This window comes from Lissotriton vulgaris, chromosome 8 (assembly GCF_964263255.1).
Source record: "Lissotriton vulgaris chromosome 8, aLisVul1.2, whole genome shotgun sequence".
Lineage (NCBI taxonomy): Eukaryota > Metazoa > Chordata > Amphibia > Caudata > Salamandridae > Lissotriton > Lissotriton vulgaris.
Window position 1 is genome coordinate 572,065,721 of NC_141696.1, and position 26,829 is coordinate 572,092,549.

Sequence of the window (26,829 nt, forward strand, 5' to 3'; positions counted from 1 at the left end):
TCCTAAAAACCCTATGGGAGCATGGCGTGTAGAAAAACAAAGTGCAGTGCTGAGTGAATGTGTGTAAGTTAAAACAACCTACAGAGGTAGCAACAAACTTTATTCAGCTCCCCTGTGGCAGGATTAAAAACAATAAGAAGTATAATGAGCCTATCCAAATTTGAGACGGCTACATTAGAGAGATCAACATGTTTCAGCCTTGGTAACCTATAGAAGTATCGAGGCTTTCATCATGAACCGCAGCAAAAGTGAAAAAGTGCAAATGGTGCAAATCAAAATTGAAAATGGCATTGGAAATAACAATGGTATCTTAATACTGAACCAGATACTTTCGTGTTCAGTCAGATCCACCAATTTCACCTATTTAGGTTAGTAAAGTAACCACATCTGTCCGGTACTACTAGTAAAAGGTACAGACTCCAACCGCAATTGATGAGCGGCGTCGTCCACGGCGTCTATCCTACCGGCAGAGCCCGATGAGACCAGATAGGGATCTAGGAGATCACCAAACACTGACACATAACTCTTGGTGATCGAGAGACCCGCTCACCAACACCATTACCCTGTCCATCTTACGAAACCCTTAGTGGTTGTTACTGATAATATATCTCACTAAGTGAGTAACACATTGAATTGGGTAGACATTGTTCCAATAGTTGTATCAACTGCTCGTAGTCCTACACAGCTGTGTAGAGCAATCGCTCACCAATTGACTAATCCAGGCTACCTCATAAAACTCACACTGGTTGTTAAAACCTTTACGATTGAGTATCGCAGATCTTACTAAGCACTGAGACCTTAAGAAACCCATGGAGGCTGTTCACATGAACACCTGAAAAATAATGAGCTAAACATTTAACCGAACTGACCACAGAGCCATTAAACTTGGACCCTTACTCCAAGACCAGCAGAAACTGTTCCCAATTTCACTCACCTTTGGGAACGACTTGGTTTTTTACACTGTGAACACGGTTCCAGTATACCCCTCTAAATGATTAGATTTTTTTTTTAAGAATCTTAAGCCCAAGTGTGCATATCCACAATAAGCTGAACCCTTATACAGTGACACGATGGGCGCCACATGTTTTTTGCATTTGCCCCTTCCCAAAGAAGACAAAAAACGTAATAAACTGGTCCGGTTAAACTCAACGCCCCGCTCTAGTATTTAGACACAGGGTGGGACCCACACCGGCAACACTTGATGTCTGTTAAACCATCAGCAATAGGTTAAATACTGCAAACCAACCCGTGCACTGAAACGTCCGTGTCAGTGCACAAGGGTAGGTCGTCCAGAGAGCCATTCCTGACCAAACTGTAAGTACTGCACCACGCATCAGAGAATGGAACACTATTTCTATTCTGAATCAAGTTAGATCAATTGACCCGACATTGATTGCTTTTTTCAGCACGCAAATGGCATGCCATTGTGCATGACTCGAACAGTCTCAAATTTTACCCGATTGGTGTGAGTTAACAATTGTGATCGACTTTTAATAATATATGTCATGTTCATCTTGTGGTGTTTTTATATGTAATGGGGACATCATTTGATCCAAGACAGAGAATGCGATTGATGCAAATAACAAAGCGTTTGGTGTAAAGAAATAAGCATGTGATTTCCAATGTGCGATCTGCCAACAATATTGCAACAATGAATGCAACTGTTTAATTGTATTTTTACTGTATACTGTGTGTCTTTGAACTACAGGTCATAGCTAAATAATAAAAAAATCAATACCAAAACCTAAGGTATATGTGATTGGGAGCAAATCCATGAACCAATACATTAAAACTCCAATCACAAATTAGATTAGGTTAATATAGGTCCTGAAAAATAGCTACTAGATTATTGTTATGACTACACGAAAGCTAGAAAAATGTTGACCTATAGCTATCTAAAGGCTAATAGATAGCATCACAAATTTTTAATACAGTTAAGAGAACTTGTTCATTAAAGTTTTTCCTGAGAAGTACCTTGTTTCCTATTTTTAACTTCACACTTTAAATACGATCTACTCCTTAAGTCCCCACACCCACACTTCACCAGATGGCGGAGAAGAAGATATCCGGCAAAGAGCCCCGTTGAAGGTACCCGTTGGGCATTGCAGCGCCAGCCCAACGAGGAGCAAATGCCCTATGATGAAGCATGACACCAATCTAGGTGTGGGAGGGCATTTCATTCTTGCAGAGTCACAAACCAGCTTACCCTGCAGAACAGTCATTGACCTACATAGTCACCCATACTTCATGAGGAAATTAATGCCCATTATACATTATTTGAGATATCAAAGACTGTTCATACTTACCTCAATGAAAAGTCTGTTTTTAGGCATCATCTATTAACTTGGTCTGGACTTCTGTCAGTGTTAAGTAGGTGTTGATTCCTTCTAGTCCCTCCTCAGACACATGCTTACATTAATGGCGCTGCCTTTACAATTGTGAATATTAATTAAATGAACATTAAGGTACTTAATGCCTCATTGCACGAGTTACAGTAGTCTCTGCAGAAAATACCAGCTTTGAAAATACTCATTCCGTTTGGTTGGTTTTCCTCTATATGAGGTCCGATTGAGGGATAGTGCGATAATGCTGCACGTGTTCCTCCATTCTTTGCTGCAAATTTTTTATGTTTTTAATAATCTCCCGAACAGGTTTGTCCAGACTTTGCCTGCAGAAAATTGTGCAGGACAGAAATGTTAGGATAGCGCAGTTAATGCATGGAAGTTGTAATACCGATATAGGCACAAACACTCCTTTGTTCCAAAGTCTCGGTTACTGTAGGAAATAAGATCTAGTGGGTGCTATGAAACTTAAATGATCTTCAGCAAGATTTTATGAGACTAGGATTACGTCGCATACTTCATTGTTAATGACAAACTGCAGCCTGCTGTGTTTAGTGTAGGTACATTTGAGGAATAGTTGAAAATAAGCTGAGGTGAGATCTTTCCGTTACTACTGGTTGCTATGCCTGTGGCACTAAGCACCAGGGAATTGATTCTCAAAAATGTATTTTTTTATATTGTTACTTGTGTTCACAAATGATGTATCCTGATTGATAAAATCAGGATCTGCTGACATTTACACTCACAGATTGAATTTAAAACAAGGTTAAATCTGCCCCAATGTGGTTGTTTTCACAGCTAAAAGCATCAGAAAGTTGTAGGAACACAGGTGTTCACCGCAAAGCAAAAGTTGAGAATGTTGCAGTCACCCACTAGGATCCCGTATTTTCTTGAGATACAGAGTTGGGAATATTTCCATGTGAAGAAAAAGATGGAGTAAAATGGGTAATAGGACGTATATGCAAAAGCCTGCTCCTGCGTATTAGCTACCTAAGTGCAATCCACAAAGGTAGTGTTGAATCCTGTGATCTCCTGGAAATCTACAGTTTTCATACATTTAAACAATTGGTCCCAAAGTGCCGTATTTTTGATTTCCCAGCTTACATAACCGGGGCAATCATAATATTTGGACCAGCAAGCTGCATAGCAAATTTGAATATTTGTGAGAAAATTCCTTAGAAGAAACATCAGTTTTTTCCAATTTTTCTAAATATTATTGTCTTCGACCCTGAAAAATATGCTTTGCAACTGACAGAACCAATCTTTTACTTGTACTAACTTTTCCAAGGGCTAAGGTGTCATTTTAGGGATCCAATTGTTCGGGGAAAAAAAACGAACCACAAGTATGTGACGCGTATGATTTATGGAAGTACATTACTTTGGCTTTTTTACCCTCATTCACTAATTAACAAGGTGTTTGCAGCAATTTTCAAGAGACAAAGAGGATAGCGGAATTATTTAAGTACTCATCTTAAGATGTTTGTTAGATGTACTGTCTAAATCTCAGCAGAAACAATTCAGCATCCAATCCTTCTGCACCTTTGAAACCGTCTCCTATTGCAGAGCGAAAAGTATGAGAAATCTATTGTTTTGTAATAACCTGTCTGCATTTTTGAACTTGCGTTGAGCAGCACCGTCAGCGTGGTCACCGATGCCCTTCTTGCTACAAAAGTCACTGCACATTACATGAATGTAGAAAAAGATTGTAACCAGGAGGTGCCAAGTGCACAGTCTAAAAGCAGGTTACATTATTTCGTAGCTGGAAAATCGTATCCCTGAAGTTAGTTGGTGGACACACCTTTGACAATAGGTGGGGCATTATGCCCATAAAGTGACCATGCTTGATAGCAGCATGGTTCATAGATGCTTTAGGGTTCATTGAAATGTATTTCCATTTAAAGTAGTTTCTTAATGAATTATATTTAAATATTGTAATCTCTTAGCGATAAAGTAAATAGATGGAGGACTTGTATTTTTGGGAAACAAATTCATTTTAAAACCAGACGGTTCTCTCCATCATTAACTCCAAGGTATTACATGTGCAGCATGCCTTCATCTAATCCTCATTCTTCAATATCTCTCTTCTGTCTTTTTACTTCTCCCTATTTCTGCAGTTGCTTCTCCTACAAGTCCTGACAAAAAAGTTAAACGCCATGAAGTAAAAAGCGACCCAACTCCTTTTGGTTTCAGAGGTAGAGTTTTCCATCTATCCTTTAACATTGCGATTTGTTCGGTACAGGCATGTGGGACACCTGCGGTACTCAATGGCTAGAGAACGGTTGCTTGCAGACTTTATACTCCGATATAGATTCACAGCTTTTATTTTTATGGCAAAGCCACTGCTAATATACTAGTTCAACTAACTGTTGTAACTGCTTGCATATGGAATATATATAAGTGGGGGAGTATTTGTGAAATGAGAGTGCATGGGCAGATGTGTGCAGGAAATGGAAGTTACTCGGGGTAAAATATTTAGATGGTATTTTAATTTTCTTTAGTAAATATTTATTCAAGTACTTCGGACATCAAATAAAAGAACATAACATGGTTCAATATTCTCTTATGGTGTAGCCCTGTGCAATTTATTGTTGTTCAACCAAAGTACTATAGACAGCTTTAACTGCCAACAAATTGATTGCTGCTTACCCACATACATTTACATGGTCCAATCCTAGGTTTTAATCATGTGAGTGCACTGATGTTATGAAGTAAAGCAATCAAGTTATGTGTTAGATCACACTTAAATAAATATGACTTTACAGGAAAGTGAAGTGACGTGCACTATAATAAATGAAATTGCTAGATTTGTTATGGATTTTAGTAAAGTGAGCAATGGTAAGATGTACGACTGGAAATCTATATTATGTCAGAAGAGAATGACTATGACTAGACAAATGTTTGCTTTTGGTTTTCTGAAGGAAATCCAATAAATGGGGCCACTATTCCAAAAAGATGTAATTTCACCATCCTGCAAGTAGGGGGCTTTTTTGATAGATTTGCTGTTGTGAATTGGAGATGGTGGTTTTCTATTAGAAGTGACTCAAATCGATTCTTTTAAGTTACTAATTGTTATCTTTTTATACTTTTATTGCCAAAGTGTCTGCACAAAACTACGAATGATCTGGCCATATGAAATGCAAATTGTAGACAAACTTTTCCGTTGTACTTTTGGTTTAAACGTAATCATCCAGTTTGCAGATCACAACAAAGCATTGCTATGTGCACTAACCTTAAAAGCTTCTGTGAGAGCTACACCTCACAGTACTTGCATCACTGTCATAAATTAACACAATACTTCCAAAATAATCCACATACATTTTCCCAACAGGATGTAGTGCCCTCCATACACCCTAATCAGGCATGTGAGAGATACGTTGTGACTATTGCACAGTGGCTGATAAGAGAGTAGCACAGTGGGTGTCTGGAAGCCGTGGTTACATTCACAGAGAGTAAATGTTTGGAGGCAGGCACAGAAGCTTACATTGAGGCATGGGGGTGGAAAACAGAACTGGGACACCAGTCAGAGCATGTTTAGAAGAAGAGGATAATAGGTGTGTCACAACGAGGGAACAGAAAGGAGATTTTTGGAAACTTGGCGGTGGGACTAAGGAAAGTGGTAGGTAGGCTTAGTTATAGGGTGTGGAGGTTAATGGACATGCCAAGAATAAGTATTGGGAAATGGTTGAAGGAAACTCAGTTTTGAGCAATAGTGGAAAGTGGTTAAGTGGAACACTTGAGGCATCTCTGCTAACCCTTCAGGGAGTAAAGGAACTAATGACGGTAGGAATAGAGAGGGAAAATGGCTAGAACAACGCAGGTTCAGAAACGTATGCCCATACAACGCAAGCGCAACCATGCTTGCCTTAACCACGCATATACCTTTCCCATGCCTATACATGGTAAAGGCATATGCGCAGTCAGGCTGCTGGAATGGGGGTGCCAAGTAAGAGGTTGTGGTCAGGTAAGTGGGGCTGGGTTTTGGGGGTAGTTTTTACGGGTTAGGGTAGTTTTCAGGGCTGGGGGGTCGGGGTTGTTTTCAGGGATGGGCCGTGGGAGACGTTTTTAGGGCTGAGGGGATATGGTGACGTTTTTAGGGCTCACGGGAATCGGGGTTGTTTTTAGGGCTAGGGAGCAGTTTTTAGGGCTGGGGTTCAGGACAGTTTGTAGGGCACAGGGGGTTGGCTTTCAGAAGGGAGGGGTTGTTTTAAGTCTCAGGGCGGGGAGGAAGGGGTAGTTTTTGGGTTCGGGGATGTTTTAGGGCAGGGGCAAGGATCATGGTATTTTTTGGGGCTTTGGGGGCATTTTCAGGGCTGAGGGCTGGGTGGGGGTAAGGGTAACATTTTGGTATATATATAATATATAATAATTCTCTGGCAGCGGTGTAATGAATTTGCCATATATATAAATATTTATTGTGATCCGTATTCTCTACATATGATAGCTGCATCTCAGATATTCAAGACACTGGATATAATCTGTATTCTCATCATTTTCTAAACTAATATCTGATTAGCTTATGACATCATGTTTTGCTATTTTTTGTCATGTTTTCGCATCTGCTCATCTAATTTTAAATGGATTTTTTTTTACTAATATTGGGATCATTTCTATATTTAGTCATTTCACTTTGGGTGTACCTTATTGTTGGCTCTTTTTTCTCCCTTGAAATATTATTTCAATTGTGAAATAGATATTTGCAGATATTTATAGAAGATTAGGGCACTAGCCCCGGATTTTTTAACTGTAAATACTTTGTATGATACTATGTGTTATTTATTTAGCACTTCAAAGTTATAGTCTGCTTTCTATTTCCATATAACATTGGAAGTGTCTGCATTGTAGCCATGAGGTATTTAAGGGCGTGGGCTTTTCAAGCATGTCATGTGATCAAGGCCGGGGTAACCTGGTCGAAACGCGTCATGTTGGTGGAAAATAAAACTGCACTTTAAAAGAAACTACCTTTTGTTGCGGTCCGTTCCTGATTAGAGGCGCTGGGTGGAGACTTTGCCCTGCTATGCTGCTTCTCAAGGACTTGTTTGTCATATATACTAGCAGCCCGTCCCGACGTTGTCCGGGGGTCCCCATTTGCGCACCCGCCACCTTCAGGGCCCCTAATTAGCTGCACACAGTTCACCGCTCCTCCCCATGCTGGATGGGGTATTTGTTTAGAATCAAGTGTCCACTTTTTAACATACACGCTAGATGCCAACCTTTCACCACAGCCTAAGTATTCCCTGTTGGCACACATGACGATACTGCAAGTGATTTATGAATTAATTTGCCCAGGATTACTTATGTTTGAAGGTAGAACGCTGTGATTTGGACTCTTGTCTTCTCTGCCTCTGAAATCGAAACTGCCATTTGAGTGGGGAGGTATAAGCTTTGGCAAAAAAGGGGCACAACTTCACTGGTGTCACCAACGGGCCTTTGCCCACCCAGTTTCTTCTCATGTGCATGTTTGCTGGCCCATTGTTTTGCTAAAGATGTGAGGAGAAAGACGGTCTTTAGAACCATTGGGGCGGACATTCTTTATCAGGAATGCAAGAGGCTGGTAGTGATTGACAGGGACCAGTTGCTGGTAGCCTGCCTGCACATGGACAGGGGAGCAGCTGTCTCCGGGGTCTCTTTCTGCTTCAAGAACACACACTTTGTTCTTCGGTAAGGTAAAATTAAACGTTTTCCAAGGCTTCATGTCTGTTGTTAGGCCTCATTGTTGTTAAAACAGAAGCGGGTTTTTATGCATGCAGTACTTGTGTGTAAGCTTGTGTTTTTTGTTTTTGGGCATATCGGTTTTCTCCGGGAGAGCAAGATACTTTTAAAAAAAACTCGACGTTTTTGTATTTCCTATTTGCTGTAAGCACTCGCTTGTCTGCAGGATTTTAGGACGGACGATCCTTCCCTCCCTTCACCTACTTCAGCCTGAGTTCCTCGCTCCTGTCCGCTGCTCCTCGACCTCCTTGCGCTCCTGTCCGCCACTCCCCCCCCTATGATGTCAGCACGCACGTTCACGTCGTTAGCACACACGGCCGGCGCTACTTCCAAGGGATTACTTTTTTATGAATGTATATTCTTTACAGAACGTATATTTTTTGGGTATATATAGCCTATGTCACTCTGCAGACCCTGACAATTCTAATGATGTATTGTGTGTTTGGATTGGCGCTGTGGTTCCCGAGTTTACCCGCCTTCAAGGTTCAAAGTTCTTACTTTATAATAGTAGTATAGATATATATATATATATATATATATATATATATATATATATATATATATATATATATATATCTATCTATGTCAGCCTCCGTATTTCGAAGGGTAACCATACCCAATAATTGAAAAGCACTTGCGGGGTGAGTGCCATGGATTAATTCATCAAACCCGTGGACAGACAGATGTGTTGTGGCTAACACCTTCCCCGAAGTTAGTCAAGCGCACCAGAACCAACATTTTTATATCCGCTCATCCTTTAAATACCAACACTGAAAAGGGACCAAAATTGAAAATACACATGATTCCTCCATCTTAACAATGTGCAATTACTATTCTGAACGACAAGAACACAGCAATCAATCTCATGATAAAGTCATTAGTTTTGTAGATATCACACCCTATATCGGCCATATAAAAAAACTAAAGTTACATGTATTTGTTTCGGGTACATCGCAATATATTTGCAATTTTTTTAATACTTTCCGAAACAGCAAAGCTTGATTCTTTCCTATTCGTGCTCACAATAAATTCATTCAATTTGACTACATACCACGCCCTGTATGGGCCATGTGAGATTTAAAATTGCACATATACTTATGATTCATATCGCCTGTTATAGGCTTTTAAAACAAGAGTTGGTAACCATTAGCAAATAGTATTTACATAATTGTCATTTCCTATCGGATGCCAATATATCACTGGTAAGCACATGGTAAATTGATCACGCCCTGAATGGGCCAATACCCAAAGATACCAACATAATGCATCCATTTTCAACCCGTATGATCCCTCAAAACATAGTGGCATGAATAAGGCGAAATTCTTAGAGCCTGTCCATACAAACAACAAATCATTTACATACCTTTAAATAGGATAATAAGTGGGTGTAGGTGATATGTAGAGAGAAGGGGAAAAAAGAGAGAAAGAGGAAGTAAGGAGATGGAGGATACAAGGAGAGAGAGAGCGAGATGGGAGAAGAAAGAAGAGTAGAAAATAGGAGCAAAGAACAGAGAGGCTGGGCGAAGGGTGTTAGGAAAAGAGGAGGTTTGAATAGTTAGAATATGTGGTGGACAGTGGATGTGAGATTAAGTTGATGTGTCAATGTTTTGCATACTATCAGCCACTCATAAGTTTTATTAGGCATCGCTTCTGGTCTCCTTTATTCAAATTCTTAATTATTCAAAATTGATTATAGGCTAGTATTCGGATCCCCCTAATGAGGGTCATATTCTGGCTGGAAGCCTCTGGTAATCACATCCGGTTCAATCTACCCCACTCCACCTCAGCCTTCCACACTCCACTCAAATCTACCCCAATGTGCTCTAATCTACTCCAGTCTCCCACACTCCAATCCACTGTTACCCACTCTAATCTACCCTAATCCACTCCAATGCACCCCAGTCCAACCCACTCCACTCTACCCAATTCCACTCAGTCCCCAGTCCAAATTAGCCCACTCAACTCTCCACTACAATTTATCTAACTCCTCTCCAGCCTACCCCACTCTAATCCGCCACAGTCTACTCCACTCCAATGTACCACAATCTACCCCACTCCAATCTACCACACTCCACTTCAATCCAACAAACTCCATTCCACTGAATATACCCCTCGCCACTCCGGTCTAGTCTTGACTACTCCATTCTTACCACACTCTACTCCACTCTATCCAAATCTACCCAACTCCAATCAACTCTACTCCAATCTACCTCACTCCTATCTATCCAACTCAAACCCAACCTACTACACATCAATCTACCTCACTCCACTCCTATCTACCTCCCTCCAAACTACCCCACTCCACTCATTCCTCCTCAGTATACTCCACCCCAGACTCCCCCCCTCTCCATTCTAATCTGCCCTACTCTAATTCAACCAATCTACCCCACTCCACTATATCCTTATCTACACCGCTACACCCCAGTCTACCCCTTGCCACTCTTCCCCAATCTATCTCACTCCACTCCAATCTATCCAACTCCACCGACCCCTCTCCACCCCAATCTACCCCACTCCAATCTGTCCCACTTCACTCTACCCCAATCTACCACACTCCATTCAACTTTACCCAATCTACCCCATTCTAATCTACCATAAACCAACTCACTCCTGTATGCCCGAATCCAACCCACTCCACACCAACCTACTCCTCTCCACTCTACTCCAATATACGCCAGTCCAATTTACCCCACTCCATTGCAATCTATCCAACTCCAATCTACCCCACTCCACTCAAATCTACCCCACTCAAATCTGCCACAGTATACTTTCACACTGTAGTCCTCCTACTCTGCCCCACCCCGCTCTAGTCTAATCTACCCACTCCACTCTACCACACTCCACTGCATGCTACCCAAATCTACACCACTCCACTTCACTCTAATCTACCCCACTCCACTCAAATATACTACCTTACTTCACCCCGATCTAACCTATCTATGCTACTCCAATTTAGCCCTCCCCAATCTAGCCTACTCCAACCCAACCCACTGCACTCCAGTCTACCACACTCCACTCTAATCTGACCGACTCTAGTCTACCCCCACTCCTCCACACTGCACTCAACCCCACCCAAATCCAATGTAACCCACTCCACTCCAGTTCGCCCCACTCCACTACAATCTACCCACCCCACTCCATTCTACCTCGCTCCAAACTACCCCACTCCAATCATTCCTTTTCAATCTACCCCACTCCAATATCCCCCACTTCAATCTACATCACTACATTCCAATCTTCCCATCTCTAATCCACCCAATCTACCCCATTGCACTCCACCCCTGATCTACTACACTACACTCTGTCTACCCAACTTCACTCAACTCCTTCCCAATCTGTCTCACTCCACTCCAGTCTCTACTCCATTTTAATATATCCTACTCCCCTCCACCCCACTCCATATTACCCCACTCCACTCTACCCCAATCTGTCCTACTCAAATCTACCTACCCCAATCTACCACACTGAACTTCACTCCAAACTACCACACTCCACCCAAATGTACCCCACTCCAGTCCAATCAACTCCACCCCAAACTACCCTACTCCAATCTATCCCAATCTACTCCACTCAACTTCACTCCAACCCCCCCCACCCTACCCAGTCTATCCCACTCCAGTCTATCCTTCCACATTCCAGTCTCCCACACCACTCTATCCAATGTACTCCACTCCAATCTACCCTTAACTGCCCCACTCCTATCTATCTCACTCCAATCTACCCCACTCCAATCTACCCTCCCATAATTCTCCCAACCTATCCCACTCCACTCTACCCCATTCAACCCTACTCTACCCAAGTCCACTCCAATCTACTCCACTTCACTCCTGTCTACCCCACTCCACCCAATCTACCCCACTCCATTGTACCTCAATCCAACCCACTCCAGACTCTACCCCAATCTATCCCACTCCCTCACTCTCATCTTCTCCACCAGTCTACCCTATTCCAATCTACCTATCCCCAATCCACTCCACTCCAATCCAACTCACTCCCCTCCACTCTACTTCACTCCACTCTACCCTGCATTACCCCAATTCAACCCAACCCACACTACTTGACCCCACTGCACTCCAATCTACCTCACTCCAAACTAACCCACTACAATAATTCCTCTTCAGTTAACCCCACTTCAATCTCCTCCACTACATTCCAACCTATCCTACTTTAATTCACCCACTCTACCCCACTCCAGTCCATCCTGATCTACCCCACTACACCCCGCTCTTCCCCACTCCACTCTCCCCAATCTGTCTCACTCCACTCCAGTCTATCCACCTACACCCTACCCCACTCCTTCGTATCCCAATTTACCCCTCTCCAATCCACCCCACTCCCGTCTACCCACTCCAATCTACCACACTCCATTCCACTCTGCCCAGTCTACCCCACTCCAGACTAGCCCACCCCATTCTACGCCACTAACGTTTAGCCATGCTGAAGAGCAGCCACACTGGTGTAGATAATGGCTAAAACATATTGCCAAAGCTAATACCTCTCGCATAAGCGAGACCTATAGGCTTTGCCAATGCTTGTTACTGTTTAACCTGCATTCTAAGTTCAGGAAGAGTGTAGAGCAGGGATATATCAGTAAACAGTGACAGTTGCCTGTTTTGGATGCAATTAGTGGTATGAGTGCTAAGGGCCTATATTACTCAAATGTTGGAAGGCATTAAGAGTTTTAATTTGTCCTTTTGCTCATTTTGCTCCTGCATCCTTGCAGGATGTTAAGAACATCAGCATCAGCAAGTAATAGAAACATACTATCTACAGTAATTTAAATCTTGGCAATGCTTTATCTTTGACTTTTTACCTAGAACTACTTCACAAAAAGATGTTTCTGTACAAAGTTGCATTTCGAAATTCCAACTATTTAATGGTTGAAAGCAAACCCTGCAATCAGTTCTAACACTTTAACACGTTATGAAGTAGCCTATGACATTGTGAGAAATCAGGACCTGTTTGTATGTCCCCCTACTTTGTGCTCCCATTTTGACCACTAGGTGCTGGTTTTCTGGGTCTGACTCTGCCCTTGGCTCTGCTAACCAGACTTAAGGCATGTGCTCAGTGCAAAAGGTGTATTGTAATTAGGTATATTACTATATGCAATGATAGACCCCTGTCAGACCCTAGCATATAATGAGGCAAGGGGGGCTTCAAACCAGTGTGTGCACTGCTGTGTTGCCTGCTGTCATTTTAAAGGCAGCCCTTTGCAGGCTGTCTTTTAAAGGTAATTATATCTACATTCGGCTTTGGAATTAAAGATTCTTTCAAAGTAGTAATATCCCTCACTATTACAGTTGTCACCCCTAAGGTGTCCCTTAGTTGCACAAGGGATAGGGTGCCATGTAACTATAAGCAGGTACATTATAAAATAAGTTTTATAAGCCCCGGTGAGGGAAAAACTGCCAAATTCCTTCCCTCCCATTGCAGATAATTAGCTCCATAGGCTAACATTGAAAACCTGCCACTGTTAGACTTATAATAACTAACACAGAAAATATGTTATTATACTTGATTTTTTGTAAGCCAAAATCCAGCATTCTAGCTGCTCTCTCCGGATTGGCTAGCCCAGGCTGAGGCAAGCTATCTTAATGAGGTGCTAAGTAACCTGCTAAAGATACAATGGGTGTCCTGTGGTTGAAGAACTGAACCTGAATAAGCAGAAGGTAGGAGAGCAGCGGAGTGGCCAAACCGGTCTTCAATGGGAGAATGATAATTTATGACAACATGCGCTCACCCGGACATCCTGCCACCCCAGCCACCCAGGAGCCCCTGTAATTATATTAAGGAGAGGTTTGGAAGGGGAGTGTTAGAAAATCGTAGCCTTGCCAGTGGGTTGGCTTAGCCTGATCTAAACTTCAAAGAGAGAAATTCTCCATGTTGGATTTTGAGAGAATAGTGCTTTCTGGGGCAAGAATATGCCCTTCTTTGGCGGAAGTTGTCATACACCTGGGTGGCACCCTGTATCTCATTGGTCAGGGGTGCCTCCCCGGCTTGGTCCCCAGAAACACTGCATAAATATGGAAGAGTTTCCAAGCAATTCAGATCTGCTGCCTGAAACTACAAGGAGACCCCAAAGGTCTGCCCTCTGAAGGACTGCACCTGCTGCAAATTCCGATACTACAGCCCTAAAACTATTCCTTGCTTCAAGAAGCATTAAGGAAATATGTCATTATTGGTGGGCTTTGCTCACAGCTGGATGAGAAAGTTCTGCAGTTATTGGAGCACTCTGCCTCGGTCCCCTGAAAATCCTTCTTGATGTTGTCCTGCTGTCTGCTACCCAGCTCTGAAGAAGTGAATGAGAGACAAGGCACCTCAAGCACAAAATAAACTTTGCAGACGCTCATCTGATTTAATGAGGAATAGAGCACAGGCATTTTTCTCTAAGGTCCAGAAGGAGACTTTGTTGCAAGGCGTGCAGGATTTTTTTGTGGGCAGCTACCAACTGCAAGTCTTTTCTTGACCCCAATCTCGAAGCTTTGGGTTGTTCATTGTCTGCAAGGCCCATTGAGGAAGAGACTAGGGCATAGCATACCTGACTGCTGTGGTACTGTGTGGTAGTTCAGCCTCATCCTCTAGCTGCAGAACAGCAACAATAAGATGGACCCCACGGAAAAAGGGTTTTAAAAGATTTTTTTTTTGAGTTTTATATAGCGTGAACTAGACCAGAGAATTCGGGTATCAGAGCGCCTTACATGAGCACCAGTTTCGTTACAGATTGACACATTCATTTTTGTTAGGCACGGAGAGATTAAGTGATTTGCCCAGAATCACAGGATGATGAGCGTCGTTGCCGAGACTCGAACCCAGTTCCCCAGCTCCAAAGTTGACTGCTCTAGCTGTAAGGCTACATCCTCTCCCCATGCTGAGGACTCTCTGACCACACTCTTAACACGGCCTGAGGACCCTGTGACCTATCTGGGAAGCGAAGCAACATCGCAATGAAACAGCAGACTACTGAAAAGAAAGTTAGAAGCACAAAAATATTGGACCTGCATTAGTGCCTTTTGGGGGAGAACTGAAGTGCTGCAGAGGTTCCCTGAATGAGAACACAAAGCAAAAAAACAAACTTATCTGGAATAAGTGAAGAGTGGTTCAAGTAACTACCAAAGATGATACCTAGGGTAGACCCACAAGCATCATTTTTGTGAGAATTGAGAGGAGCAAAAACTCAAACGGGGGCTAGAATGTATTTATTAACGGCATTGACAGAGCACAGCCCTAGCCCCAGAGGCAGCAGAGCACTTTACTTATTAGAATTCAGTTACAAAACAACATGTTTACAACGTAAACTTTCAATTCCATTCCAAGGGATAAAGCTACAGATGAGGTGAATATTACAGTAGTTGGCATTCAGTGCCAGTTCAGTTTGCCTCTTGTTAGTTTGTGTTTCCATGAGGTGTGCAGTTTTTCTGGTAGGTAGCACGTGAGCCATGAAAGTACTGCTGTGTGTAATGTTGACAAGCTTGAAATTGATTTGTGCTTTTAATGGTAGCCAGTAGAGTTTATTTTTTATTTTATGTATTAGATTTTGCAGTAATCAACTACATCATAGCAACAAGACAAGATGTATTCAGGAATCAGATACATAGAAGTGTTGTTTATCAAATAAGTCCCAAATTACTGGAATGCATTAGGTAGGTGGACGGAACTCAAAGAGAAGGGGGGGTAGGAGGGTGAGGGGCCAGGATGGGAAAGAACCTGAGAGGGGGAATGAACTTGCTACTCAGCAGAGCCAGTGCCCTGCATGGTTGATACTGTCCAGGCACATCACGCCTAGCTTGACAGGGGGCTAAAGCTACACCCCACATTGGCAGAACGGTTTGACAGGGCGCCATGAGAGGAGGGGCGTCCAGGTTCGCTCTCGGTTAGGTGGGTGTTGTGGGAGTCAGCAGGGGCCTCAATCTTATAGCCATGTATTGTGAGGTAAGTCACCAGTGGGGCCCAAATGTACTTCGGTGTGATTTGTCGGGCATGAGTTCCCAATACACATCTTTCCTGGAGGATAGGTCACAGCAAGTTTGGCTATCGCCGTTTGCCTCGTCTCCCTCCCCTCTCTCCACTGGTGTCCCTCAGGGCTCCTCGCTTAGCCCCCTTTTGTTTAACATCTATATGACTCCCCTGGTTTATCTGGCGGAGTCATTGGGGGCTAAGGTGATGGCCTATGCAGATGACACACAGTTATTGTTCACCTGGAGAAGAGGTGAGGATTCGGTCAGCACGGCTCAGCATTGTCTCTCTGCTGTGTTCCGTTGGCTGGCCAATGCACAGCTTAAGTGCAACAACGAGAAATCGGAGGTACTCCTATTTGGAGCTGATTTCAGAACCAGACTGTGGCCTCCTGACTTTCCACCCCCCCAGTCAGACAAAGGACTTGCTAAAAATTCGGGGGTTTGGTTCGAGGAAAACCTGAATTTCGCGACGCATGTCAAAAAGCTTACAGGGACTTGTTTTGGCATACTGGGAACGCTGCGCAAATTCCTCCCCCTTCTGCCTGCGGAGGCTAAAGAAACGGTGGTCCGGGCGTTGATTCTTTCCCGTTTGGACTATTCTAACGCGCTCTTAGTGGGATGTCCGAGTTATTTGATAAAAAAGTCGCAGGTAGTCCAAAACGCGGCTGCAAGACTCCTGCTGGGTCTTTCTGCCAGACAGAGTGTGCGGGTTCATCTTCAGCACCTTCACTGGCTCCCAGTCGAGGCTCGCCTGAAATTTAAAATGCTGGCTATTGTCCAACGGGCCTTGTATGGACAGTGCCCACTTTATCTTCAGAAGCGCTTTGCTTTTTATACCCCTTCTAGGCATCTGCGGTCATCGGACCAACTCCTCATACAGAATCTGCGGTTTCTGCGTCACAGGTTGGGTGGGTGTTCTTTCACTCGCAAAGCTGGTTTAGCCTGGAATGAGCTTCCTTTTGCTCTTAGGAGGATTGCCGACCCTGCAGTCTTTAAGAAGAAATTAAAAACATTACTGTTCTGATCTCTTTTCTCTCGTTGGTTTTCTTCTCAGCTGGCTGGTGGGGTCTCATGGTTCCAGTGCCGGGACACTTTGAGTAGCTGTGCGCTTTAGAAATCCAGTATAACATAACATAACATCAAACAGCTCCTAATAAGAAGCAGCACCCTGAAGCCATTTATCTGTGCTGGGCACCTGCTGACTACACCAGTGCATCGCCACCCTGCACTTAGCAAGCAGCCACAGCATTGCGGTCAGCCGGCAGACCTCAGGGGGAACCTCCTTAACATAACCCAGTAGCTCAACACTGGGAGAGTTCTCAGGAAAATGACCTGTGAGACAGTAGGCAGTAGAGTTACTTTAGGGTTGTGGTTATGTGATTTATTTTCCTTTCATTTGCTACTAGACCATTCTGTAGTATGTAGTGTGGCTGTAAGAGGTGAGATTGTGGATGTTGGTAGCCCTACTAAAATGGTGTAGCCACTGTCTAAATGGGAGAGTACCAGAGCATGAATCGATGAATAATAGCAGTACCGAAAGTCCTGTCATCGACATGGTGTTCTAACAAGTCAAGCAGGCCATCTCAACACCCATAGCCCAGCCAGAGATAGCAATGATAGTTTCTGCAGAGAAATGATAAAGGCATGATATGGGTGAAATGATTACCATGGTAAAAGTAGTGATTGCCTTATTGCAGTCCCAAATGTCTTTAGAAGGGAAGTGAGAGAAGGTAGGAGCAGAGGTAAGTCTTATCAGCTGTGGCATTCAAAAATTCTTGCTAAAATGGGAGAGACAAAAGGCAGTTTTCCAAACTGAAAGATGCATCGAATTAACAGACAGATTAGATGTCACATCATGGAAGAAGACTAAAATCCTAAAGATGAGAGTGGAGCCTGTGGATGGATGGTTAGCAATGTAATATACTTGTGGTCAGCATCAATAAAAAGATAAAGTCAAGTCTCCAAACTGATAGGGATAGCTCATGCCTCAAACATCTCCCCTGGGTCCACCCGAGTGTAGTTCGGGCCATAGTTTTAAACTGCAAAAACTGAGATGTAATCTCCCTTTACTCAACTACACAAGGGTGATATAGAAGCAGAGTATGTTATTTGAAAAGGTCTAAAGGAAGCTCAGTTTCCTGAATTATAACTAGATGGTGATGGTTCTGGTATTTTTTAAGGTCCTGATGATACCATGACCTGGCTCTTTTGGATCCCACTTGTGTTGTTTTGAGGCACTGGGTATGGGTTTAGGTGAAGGTGAATAGAGAGCATCTGCGAGGGCCCAGACCAGCTTTGTCTGATAGGAAGAGAAACATAAATCTTATTCTCTCAATTAGACATTCCACTTGAACTAGATGAGACCTAGCTTAAGCACAGTAACTCAGTAAGAGACAAGGTACCATCATCATCATCATCATCATCTTCAAGAGGCTTTATTCGAGTAATTCTCATAAAAGCATAATAATAATAATAATAATATTGAGCTTATAGAGCGCTCAGTAACGCCATCACGGCGTGTCCCCGCGCTGAAACTGTCATAGGAAACAGCAGACAAAAAAACCAGGATCTATGCAGTGTGTAGATGTGTTTTAAGCAAGGCCCTAAACCGCGTTTCACTGCTCTCCAGTCTAATAGCAGGGGGAAGTTTGTTCCATTGTTGAGCTGCTTGGAGCGCAAAGGAGCGTCCGCCCATTCTAGCCTTCCTAATCCTGGGGACTGTCAGCAGTCCGGTACCCTCAGAACGGAGGGTCCTAGTAGGTTCGTATCGGCTGACTAGATCCTTTAGGTAAGTCGGTGACCTGTCCCAGACGATACGGTGACAGAAGAGGAGGCACTTAAACAGCACACGCTTCTTCACAGGCAGCCAATGAAGCGCATCCAGCGCCATTTTCGAGCTGGCTCTCCTGGGTCTTCTTAACACCAGTATGGCGGCGGAGTTCTGTATGACTTGTAGGCGACCTAGGCTGCCCTCGGTTGCCCCAAGGAACAGGATGTTGCCATAATCTAACCGCGAGGTCACCAGTGCCTGCGTTAGTGTCCTTCTGGCCGATAAAGGGAGGAGGTCTAAAGTTTTGTTTAGGGTCTTTAGTACTCCAAAACATTTGCCCACAAGACGCCTTATGTGGCCATCATATGAGAGAGCGGGATTCATCCAGATTCCTAAGTTCTTAGCCTCCTGACATGGTATGGGGGTGGGGCCCAGACAAGAAGGCCACCACTCAGCCGACCAGTTTTCGCTTTTACCCCCTACCACCAGTACCTCTGTTTTAGAGCCATTGAGTTTTAAACAATGGGCATCCATCCATTCTGCTAGTGCTTGCATACAGGATTTGAAGTTGTTAGGGGTGTTGGAGGTGTTCTGCGATAGGGAGATTAGCAGCTGGGTGTCGTCAGCGTACGACACCAATTCCACCCCAAAGGAGTGTACAACTTTCGCTAGGGAGGCCATGTATAGGTTAAAAAGAGTAGGGCTCAGAGCTGAGCCCTGAGGCACTCCCTGGTCTAGTGACATTTCCACTGAGCGGCATGTCCCTTGCTGTACCTGGAAACATCTTTCCGTCAGAAACGATTGTAACCAGCATAGCGCAGGACCAACGACCCCGGCTTCGTTCAGACACCGTAGCAAGATGGAATGTGCTACGGTGTCAAAAGCCGCACTAAGGTCGAGCATAATCAAGGCCATAGTATGCCCTGCATCTGCCCCTGCTCTTAAAGTCTCAGTGGCTCGTAGGAGGGCCGTCTCCGTGGAGTAGCCCGCCCTAAATCCTGATTGTGAGGGATGGAGTGAATTCCATTTTTCCAGGTGCTCTGTGAGCTGAGCGTTAACCACCTTCTCAGCCACCTTCGCCACGTACGGCAATAAGGAAATAGGTCTTCGATTTTCTAGCACCTCCAAGCTTACATTCGGTTTTTTCCTTATTGGCAGTACTATGGCCTTCTTCCACTCCATCGGGACCTGTTGAGAGGAAAAGGAGGTTTGTAGGACGTGTCTGATGTGAGGTTCTAGGGCTGTCAGTCCCTCTGAGATGACCCAGGCAGGAGCCGGATCATTAGGGGATCCAGATTTCACACTTCGACAGATCTTTATTAGCTTGTCAGCTGCGGGGACATCGAAAGTTATTAATGAGGCATCAGGGGCTGTCAGTGAACTATCTGCTATAAAATCTATACCCTTATCTGGTTGTTGAGAGAAGGAAGCGTAAATCTTTTTGACTTTACTGGAGAAAAAGTCAGCGACTTTATTGCAACCCTCCAAGGAGGTCTTAGTAGGGGTATTAGAGCTGGAGACTAGAGATATTTCTTTGTAAATTTTAAACAATTCTCGCGAGGAGCAATCGGCATCCTCAATACGGGTCTGAAAGTATTTGGCTTTTGCTCTACGCACCGCATACTGATAGCTCCGGTGTGCTGAGCTATAACTGTTTTTTGTTTGTTCACTCGGGTTACTTCTCCAGCTCCTTTCAAGCTTTTTGCAGTTAGATTTTACTTGCTGGAGTTCGGTAGTGAACCAAGGTGCAGTACGTTGTCTGCCCTCTCTGGCTTTACCCTTGCACATGGGAGCTAGCTCATCCAAAGTGGCAGTTACAAGTAGATTAAAATCCTTGTTCGCCTGATCACAATCCGTGGAACGAAAAGGTTGTGCTTTCTGGATAGCGTCTATAAAGTTTTCTTTGGAGTATTGTCTCCATTTGCGTTTCATAGTATTTCCTTTTCCATTATCCATATTGTTAGCAGTCTGGTAACAGCATTGAAAAGGGACCAGGAAATGGTCAGTCCAAGGGAGCTGACAAGGGGTGAGTACTTTTATCATATCCCAGCTCGCAAAGATAGGGTCCAAGCAGTGACCCCTCTGATGTGTTGCTGCGACACTTAGCAGGTTGAGCTGTAATTCTTGTAAGACCAGACGAACATCCTCTGCCTCCTTCTGTGCGGGATCCTCAAGGTGTAGGTTTAAGTCACCTAGCACCAAAACTTTATTGTGTTTGATTGCGGTCTGAGCAACCCCTTCTAGTAGGCTACTGCGGAAGTTGCCCAGGGACCCAGGAGGTCTGTAGATTAGGATGCCCGAGATAGTCTCCTGTTGAGTCAGTTTAATGCTAAATTCGCCTGCTTCGCTGTCATCAATTTTTACTGGCTTTAGAACACACTCGAAAGGGTGACATAAAATTTAAAAACGTCATTAAATAAGTGTCTCCTAAAAAAAGATGACATCTTATTACAACACAATTGGATAAATTACAGCAATTAAAACCATTAAAAAAAACACAATTACAGTGCAATGATCCTTATGTGGGTAGGCTCTCTGCTATAGCTCTCTGCCTAATGAACCATGCCCACCCCAAAAACTTAGCTGTCCCTATGCATAATGGCATGAAAGAGCTGGTACAAATAATTCTCAATGCTACAGCGCTACTGGGGGTGCCCAGATTTTTACAGACCGGGGATAACCAGATTCGCCCTGGAGCAACATAGGCCCTGCAAGAGAATAAAAAATGCCCAATGGTTTCATTTGAGGTTCCACAGACGGGGCAGGAAATATTGGATGAACCCCTCCACCTGCCGGTTAAGGACCTAAGGGGGAGAGCACCTATTCTCATTTGAAAGAAAATGTTCCTATCCCCCGGCCTGGTAATTGTGTCCCAGTAAAGCTCCAGGGCAGGGAGGAATTTAGCTTCCATAAATCGTCCTGACATGGATTCGGCATCGGTTTTCCGCCACATAGGCCCAATATATCTCCTTGATTAATTTTTTGCTGGAAAAACGGCTCCTGACGGGTTATCCCAAAGGGATTGGAGGCCAATCAAACATAACAAAATTCTAAGATCTTTTAAGCATTTAATCCTGTGGAACACATCGGCTTCGATAATTGCTAGGAAGCCATCGGCATAGTGTTTGAGCTCGGAGGTATTCCAAAGCCTTCTCCAATATAAAATTGGACGAAGCCTTGCCAGGTCTCCTACCTCCTTCCTACCCAAATCATATCTGAGGGGAATTAGAGGGGTACTTTTGGGAAGGCCAGTAATTGTTCTGAAGAACTTGTTCTCTGAAATCTGCATTAAGTGGAGATGCCCAAATCCCCACAGTTCCGCCCCATATAATGCAGAACCCAAGGCTTTTGCTTCGTATACCTTCAATGCTGGTGAGATAGGTTTAGACTTTGATTTTCTATGTTCTGCCCCCAAGGCACCAGCTATTTGTCTATGCCTTAGTACCGCAAGATCAATATGCTTGGACCATCCTAGGTCGTCAGATACATGAATACCAAGGTAAGTAAAAGTACTTACAACCTCTAAAGGGCGTCGGTCCATTAACACTTTGGAGCGAAAGCTACGGTGGGGGTTAAAAATCATTCATTTAGTTTTTTTCGCATTGACCTCCAATCCATGGTCCCTACAGAATTCATCAAAAATACAAAGGGCACGTTGCAGGCCATTTGGAGTCTTGGATAAAATCAGGGTGTCATCTGCAAACATTAAAATCGGCGCTTTAATGCCCGCCAACGAGGGTGCATCTACGTTAACAGATAACATTCTTGCCACTACCCATTGATAAATATTGAAAAGAGCAGGGGGGCCATAGAACACCCTTGCCGAACTCCCCGCTCGATTGGGAAGTCAACAGCAGTCTCACCCTGCCTACCCCACTGAATCTTGGCAAAATTCGCCTCATGCAACCTCATAACCAAGGTTAGTAGGTCCTCCGGCAATCCCTGGCCCCGCAGTACCATCCACAGCTTAGACCTAGGTACAGGTTGAAGGCCGCCCGCAGATCAACAAAAGCTGCATACAGGCTGCCTTTGCCTAGCAATACAGTTCGCCACCGTAAAAGAGTAAGGCGGAAGACCTGATCCACCGTACTGGTGGCCTTTCGAAACCCAGCTTGATAGGGTGATAGAGCATTATGTTCGTCAACCCAGTCCATAAGCTTGTTCACCACCATCTTCCCCACCACCTTTTGGATGGTGGCTATCAAGCTTATGGGTCTAAGGTTGCCCGTCATCCCCCGATCTCCTTTTTTAAATATGGGGATAATGATGGCACCCTTCCAGGATGACGGTACCAGTGCTCCCTGGGCTATTGCATTCGCAATAAGGAGAATATATTTACTCCAGCGTTCCCTATCATTAATAAAAAGGTCCGCCGGGACCCCGTCCAAACCAGGAGCTCGGCCCCTAGACACTACACCAAGTGCCAACAACACCTCCCCATGGCTGAAGAAGTTGTCTTTGGGATACACAGCCTTAAACCCATCCATATCCCTTCCAGGTGCAATATCGGCATATTGGGGCTTAAAGTAATTAACCCAGTCCTCCTCCGGGACCTTGTCATCAGGGCAGTCAGGTTCACCGCCTCTCCCCCATTTAACAATGTTCCAGAAGAGCCTAGAGTCCCTGGAGCCACATGCTTCCCTTAGCTCATCCCAGTGCCTCTCATCCCACAATCTTTTAACTTTGGCTATACTATCTTTGTAGTGCTTCCTAGCACTACGAATAGCTACCTGTTCCCTGGTCTTGATAGCAGTAACCAGAGCTAACCTAGCATCTCTACACTGGGCATTATACCACTTCGCAGGCCTGATGGATATCCTGCTAGTTTTCCTAGATGGTTTCTGGAAGTAGGACTTAATGACTAAGAAAAGGTTATCATGAATATCTGTAGCTTCCCCTAAACCTGGCGTAACTAGAGGAGCCTGTTCGAGGGCATTTATCGCACTGTCCACCGCGATGTTTATGTTGGCCATAGATTGTTGGTTAGCCAGCACACAGGGCCATTTTAGCCTACGCATGTCATTAGTAGGGACTGGCAAGGTGACTCCTTCCCATGCTACACTTGCGTTCCTATTTAGGGGGGGTCCACCATTTGTGCACTACACACAGGGGATCATGATCACTTTCCAACCTATGGATAACTTCCATATCACTGACCTGCTTCCAAAGTTTAAGACTGCACAAAACATAATCAATCCGGCTCCTACTATGGCCGTTATGGAAAGTGCAAGCCCCCTCTATCACTCTTCGTTCTACCATTTAGAGCCCTGAGGCCCCTTTCAAGACAGATGGCATTTAAACAAATAATATCCTCGGTCCAGCGTCTAAAGGGTCTAAGTCTAATTTTGGGACCCCCCAGTGACCATCCTCTTCTGCTCCAGCAAAGTCGTCACAGATATCCAGGGGTTCAAACGTGCGGTTAAAATCACCGGCAATTATGATGTTGTTATCCAGGGAATTGGTTTCAAGTAGGGTAGCCAAAGCCGCTAAAACTTCCGACTTCCCTCCCTTGTTACCCCTGGCATATACATTGTATATGTCAAGACGCCCCTGTGGCCCCATATCTATTTTATAATCTGGATGTCCTTGCTGCCTGATTCGACAACCTTAACATTAGGAGGCAAGCATTGCCGGACCCAGATGGTCAGACCACCCATTGTGTGACCCTTTTGGCCTTTGTTTGCAGGAACTGAGTAGTTCAAATACCCCTGGAGGAACAAAGGTTCGCACGCCCATGTCTCTTGGAATATACATACGTCATAAGCATTTATAAAATCTACCCATTCTTGTAATTCCTGCCTATGACGCAAACCAGCAATATTCCAGGACATCAGTCTTCCCATATCTTCCCCACCGTTATTCAGTGGTACACCGTCACAAACTCCCCGAGATGTATCGGGAGCGATAATATTATCAATAGCGGGTTCTAGGTTAGTATCACTGTTAATCATGGGACTCCGTATAAGAGGGGAGTCGCCGGGGGGAATTAAATCATCTGCCATATTACAACTAACATGATTGTAGTCAAGTCAATCACAATCGTTGAGCCCAGAAAGGACATCGAATCTGTTGCTAAATTCAACATCACCTCTATTCCTAGAGGCGCCTATGGGCCAGGGTCCAGTCGATGTCATATGGGTCGTATGCCACCTCCATGGCCCTTCCAAAGGACGGGTTTGGTTGGGGATTCTCAGTGGGGGGAACCTGGGTCTGGGTGCACCCTGCATACCCGGTCTGTAGAAAAACCCTAGGGCTAAAAGTTCAATACCATGCCCCCTCCCTAGTGTGTTCTGGCCTGTCTTACAGAGGATCCATTTAACTAAATTTGGTTTATCAAAATTTATGACTATACAGTCACCCTCTCTGGTCTTTGCTGAGCGACCCACCCACGCTACTCTAGGTACCATGAGTATATTGCCTCCAATCTCATGTTCGTCTTCCAACTTCTTTCAGAACCAGTGTGTCACCTTAGCCTTGAGTTGATAAAAGTCCTCTTTTAGGCCAACACGAAGGGGGGGGGACATTAGCCATAATCGCCACCAAAGGTGCACTTTGCGGTGGTAAATTAAGAGTAAACTGACTCCCCTTAGGTAGATTGAGGTTTACCGAGGGCTGATTGGCAGATGCCAATCTTGGTGTTTCCGGACGGGCATCCTGACGTATTTGCAAAGGCCCAGTCTTATACTCATTGTTACCCTCTTTGTTACCCTCTTTACCCTCTTTGTTACCCTTGTTGGCCTCACAACGTGTGCTCTTACCCCCTAAGGCAATTGATTTTGTACCGTCGTGGGGCGCTATTTTTCCCCCCTTCTTCAATATGGGTTTACATGTAGTGGGGGGTTGTGCACTTTTAATAACTACGCGTTGGGTGGTGACTATGGGATCTAAGCCCTTCCTTGGTTCACTAACCATTGAGTGTAAAATTTTTGAATTATCATTAACAATTACTTCCAATTTGTCCAAAGTGACTGCAAGTAATCTCAATCTCTCAATGACAGGAAGTGTAAAAGATCTAATTATATGCTCGACCTTTCCTACCATAGTCTCGACCTCTCCTACCATAGTCTCATCCCTATATGGAAGAAATGGAGTTTTAGTCATAGGATTGGGATGCTCAAGAATTTCTGACTCCGTATGGACCCCCGTATGTGCAGGCTTATCCCCCTTTGCCAATAGCTTTAAAGTCTTGGCTCTTTTGCATTTTACCCCTCTACTCATTTTCCTTTTCCTTTTCCCTATTATCCTGTTACATTTCAAGGGTGAATCGTCTATACCACAGACGGGAGAAGTCTTAGGGGATGAGGAGTGTATGGGATTATCTGCCAGATCAACACTGACTATCTGTGAATCTATTGGATTAGTCCGATCGAGACTTTCTTGGTCAATAAGTACCCCTGTACTCATAGGCTTATCCCCCTTACCCGTTAGCTTTGGAAACTTAGTTCCTATACATTCTCCCCCAACACACCTTCTTTTCCTTTTCCCTGCTATTCTTTTTCATTTTAAAGATGAATCATCTATGACAAAATCGGGGAGATGTGTAGGTGAAGAGGAGTTTGTGGATTTTTCTGTTAAATCCACACTAGCTATCTGGGGGTCTGTAGAGTCATTTCCCTCTAAGATATTAGCAAGGGAGTCTAGCTCACTTCTTATCTCGGGTAAACCCAAGTCACTTAGCCGTTGACTGATATGCTTATCGGGAGAAATACAATGCTGGATCGGTCCCAATGAGGATCGTTTGTTAAATAACTCAGAAGATAGTCTTTTCCCAGCAATACTAAGTTGTTGGTCCACCACCAATGAGACCCCCGTAAAGTAATTGTCAATTGTTCCCATGAGACTTTCGGTTTTGGCTTTCCCAACAGCCTTCCCACTATTGGCCCCCTGCACCACCATACCAACAGAATGTCGATAACCCAATTGCAATCCAAAGTAAAAGTGGATGAAAGTCAATTACCCGATACGCGATGTACCACAGCCAGGTGGGGTGGGCCAGTCCAGTCGCTTCCGGCCTCTGAGGGCCTAAGAGGGCCCGCCCTTTGCCCGGGCTTCG

General features: G+C 44.2%; 1 protein-coding gene across 18 annotated transcripts in view; it reads left to right on the forward strand.

The window, feature by feature from the left end:
• MCF2L (MCF.2 cell line derived transforming sequence like) overlaps positions 1-26,829 on the forward strand; it is a 1,277,242-nt gene that overhangs the window by 1,213,421 nt on the left and 36,992 nt on the right. For 14 of the 18 annotated variants that reach the window (XM_086934397.1, XM_086934395.1, XM_086934389.1 and 11 more), the window contains one exon: positions 4,457-4,534. The exons of the other annotated variants lie outside the window; for them this stretch is intronic. In XM_086934397.1, the coding sequence (XP_086790523.1) occupies positions 4,457-4,534 (78 nt within the window). The remainder of the gene's footprint in view (positions 1-4,456; positions 4,535-26,829) is intronic. 18 annotated transcript variants of the gene reach the window in all.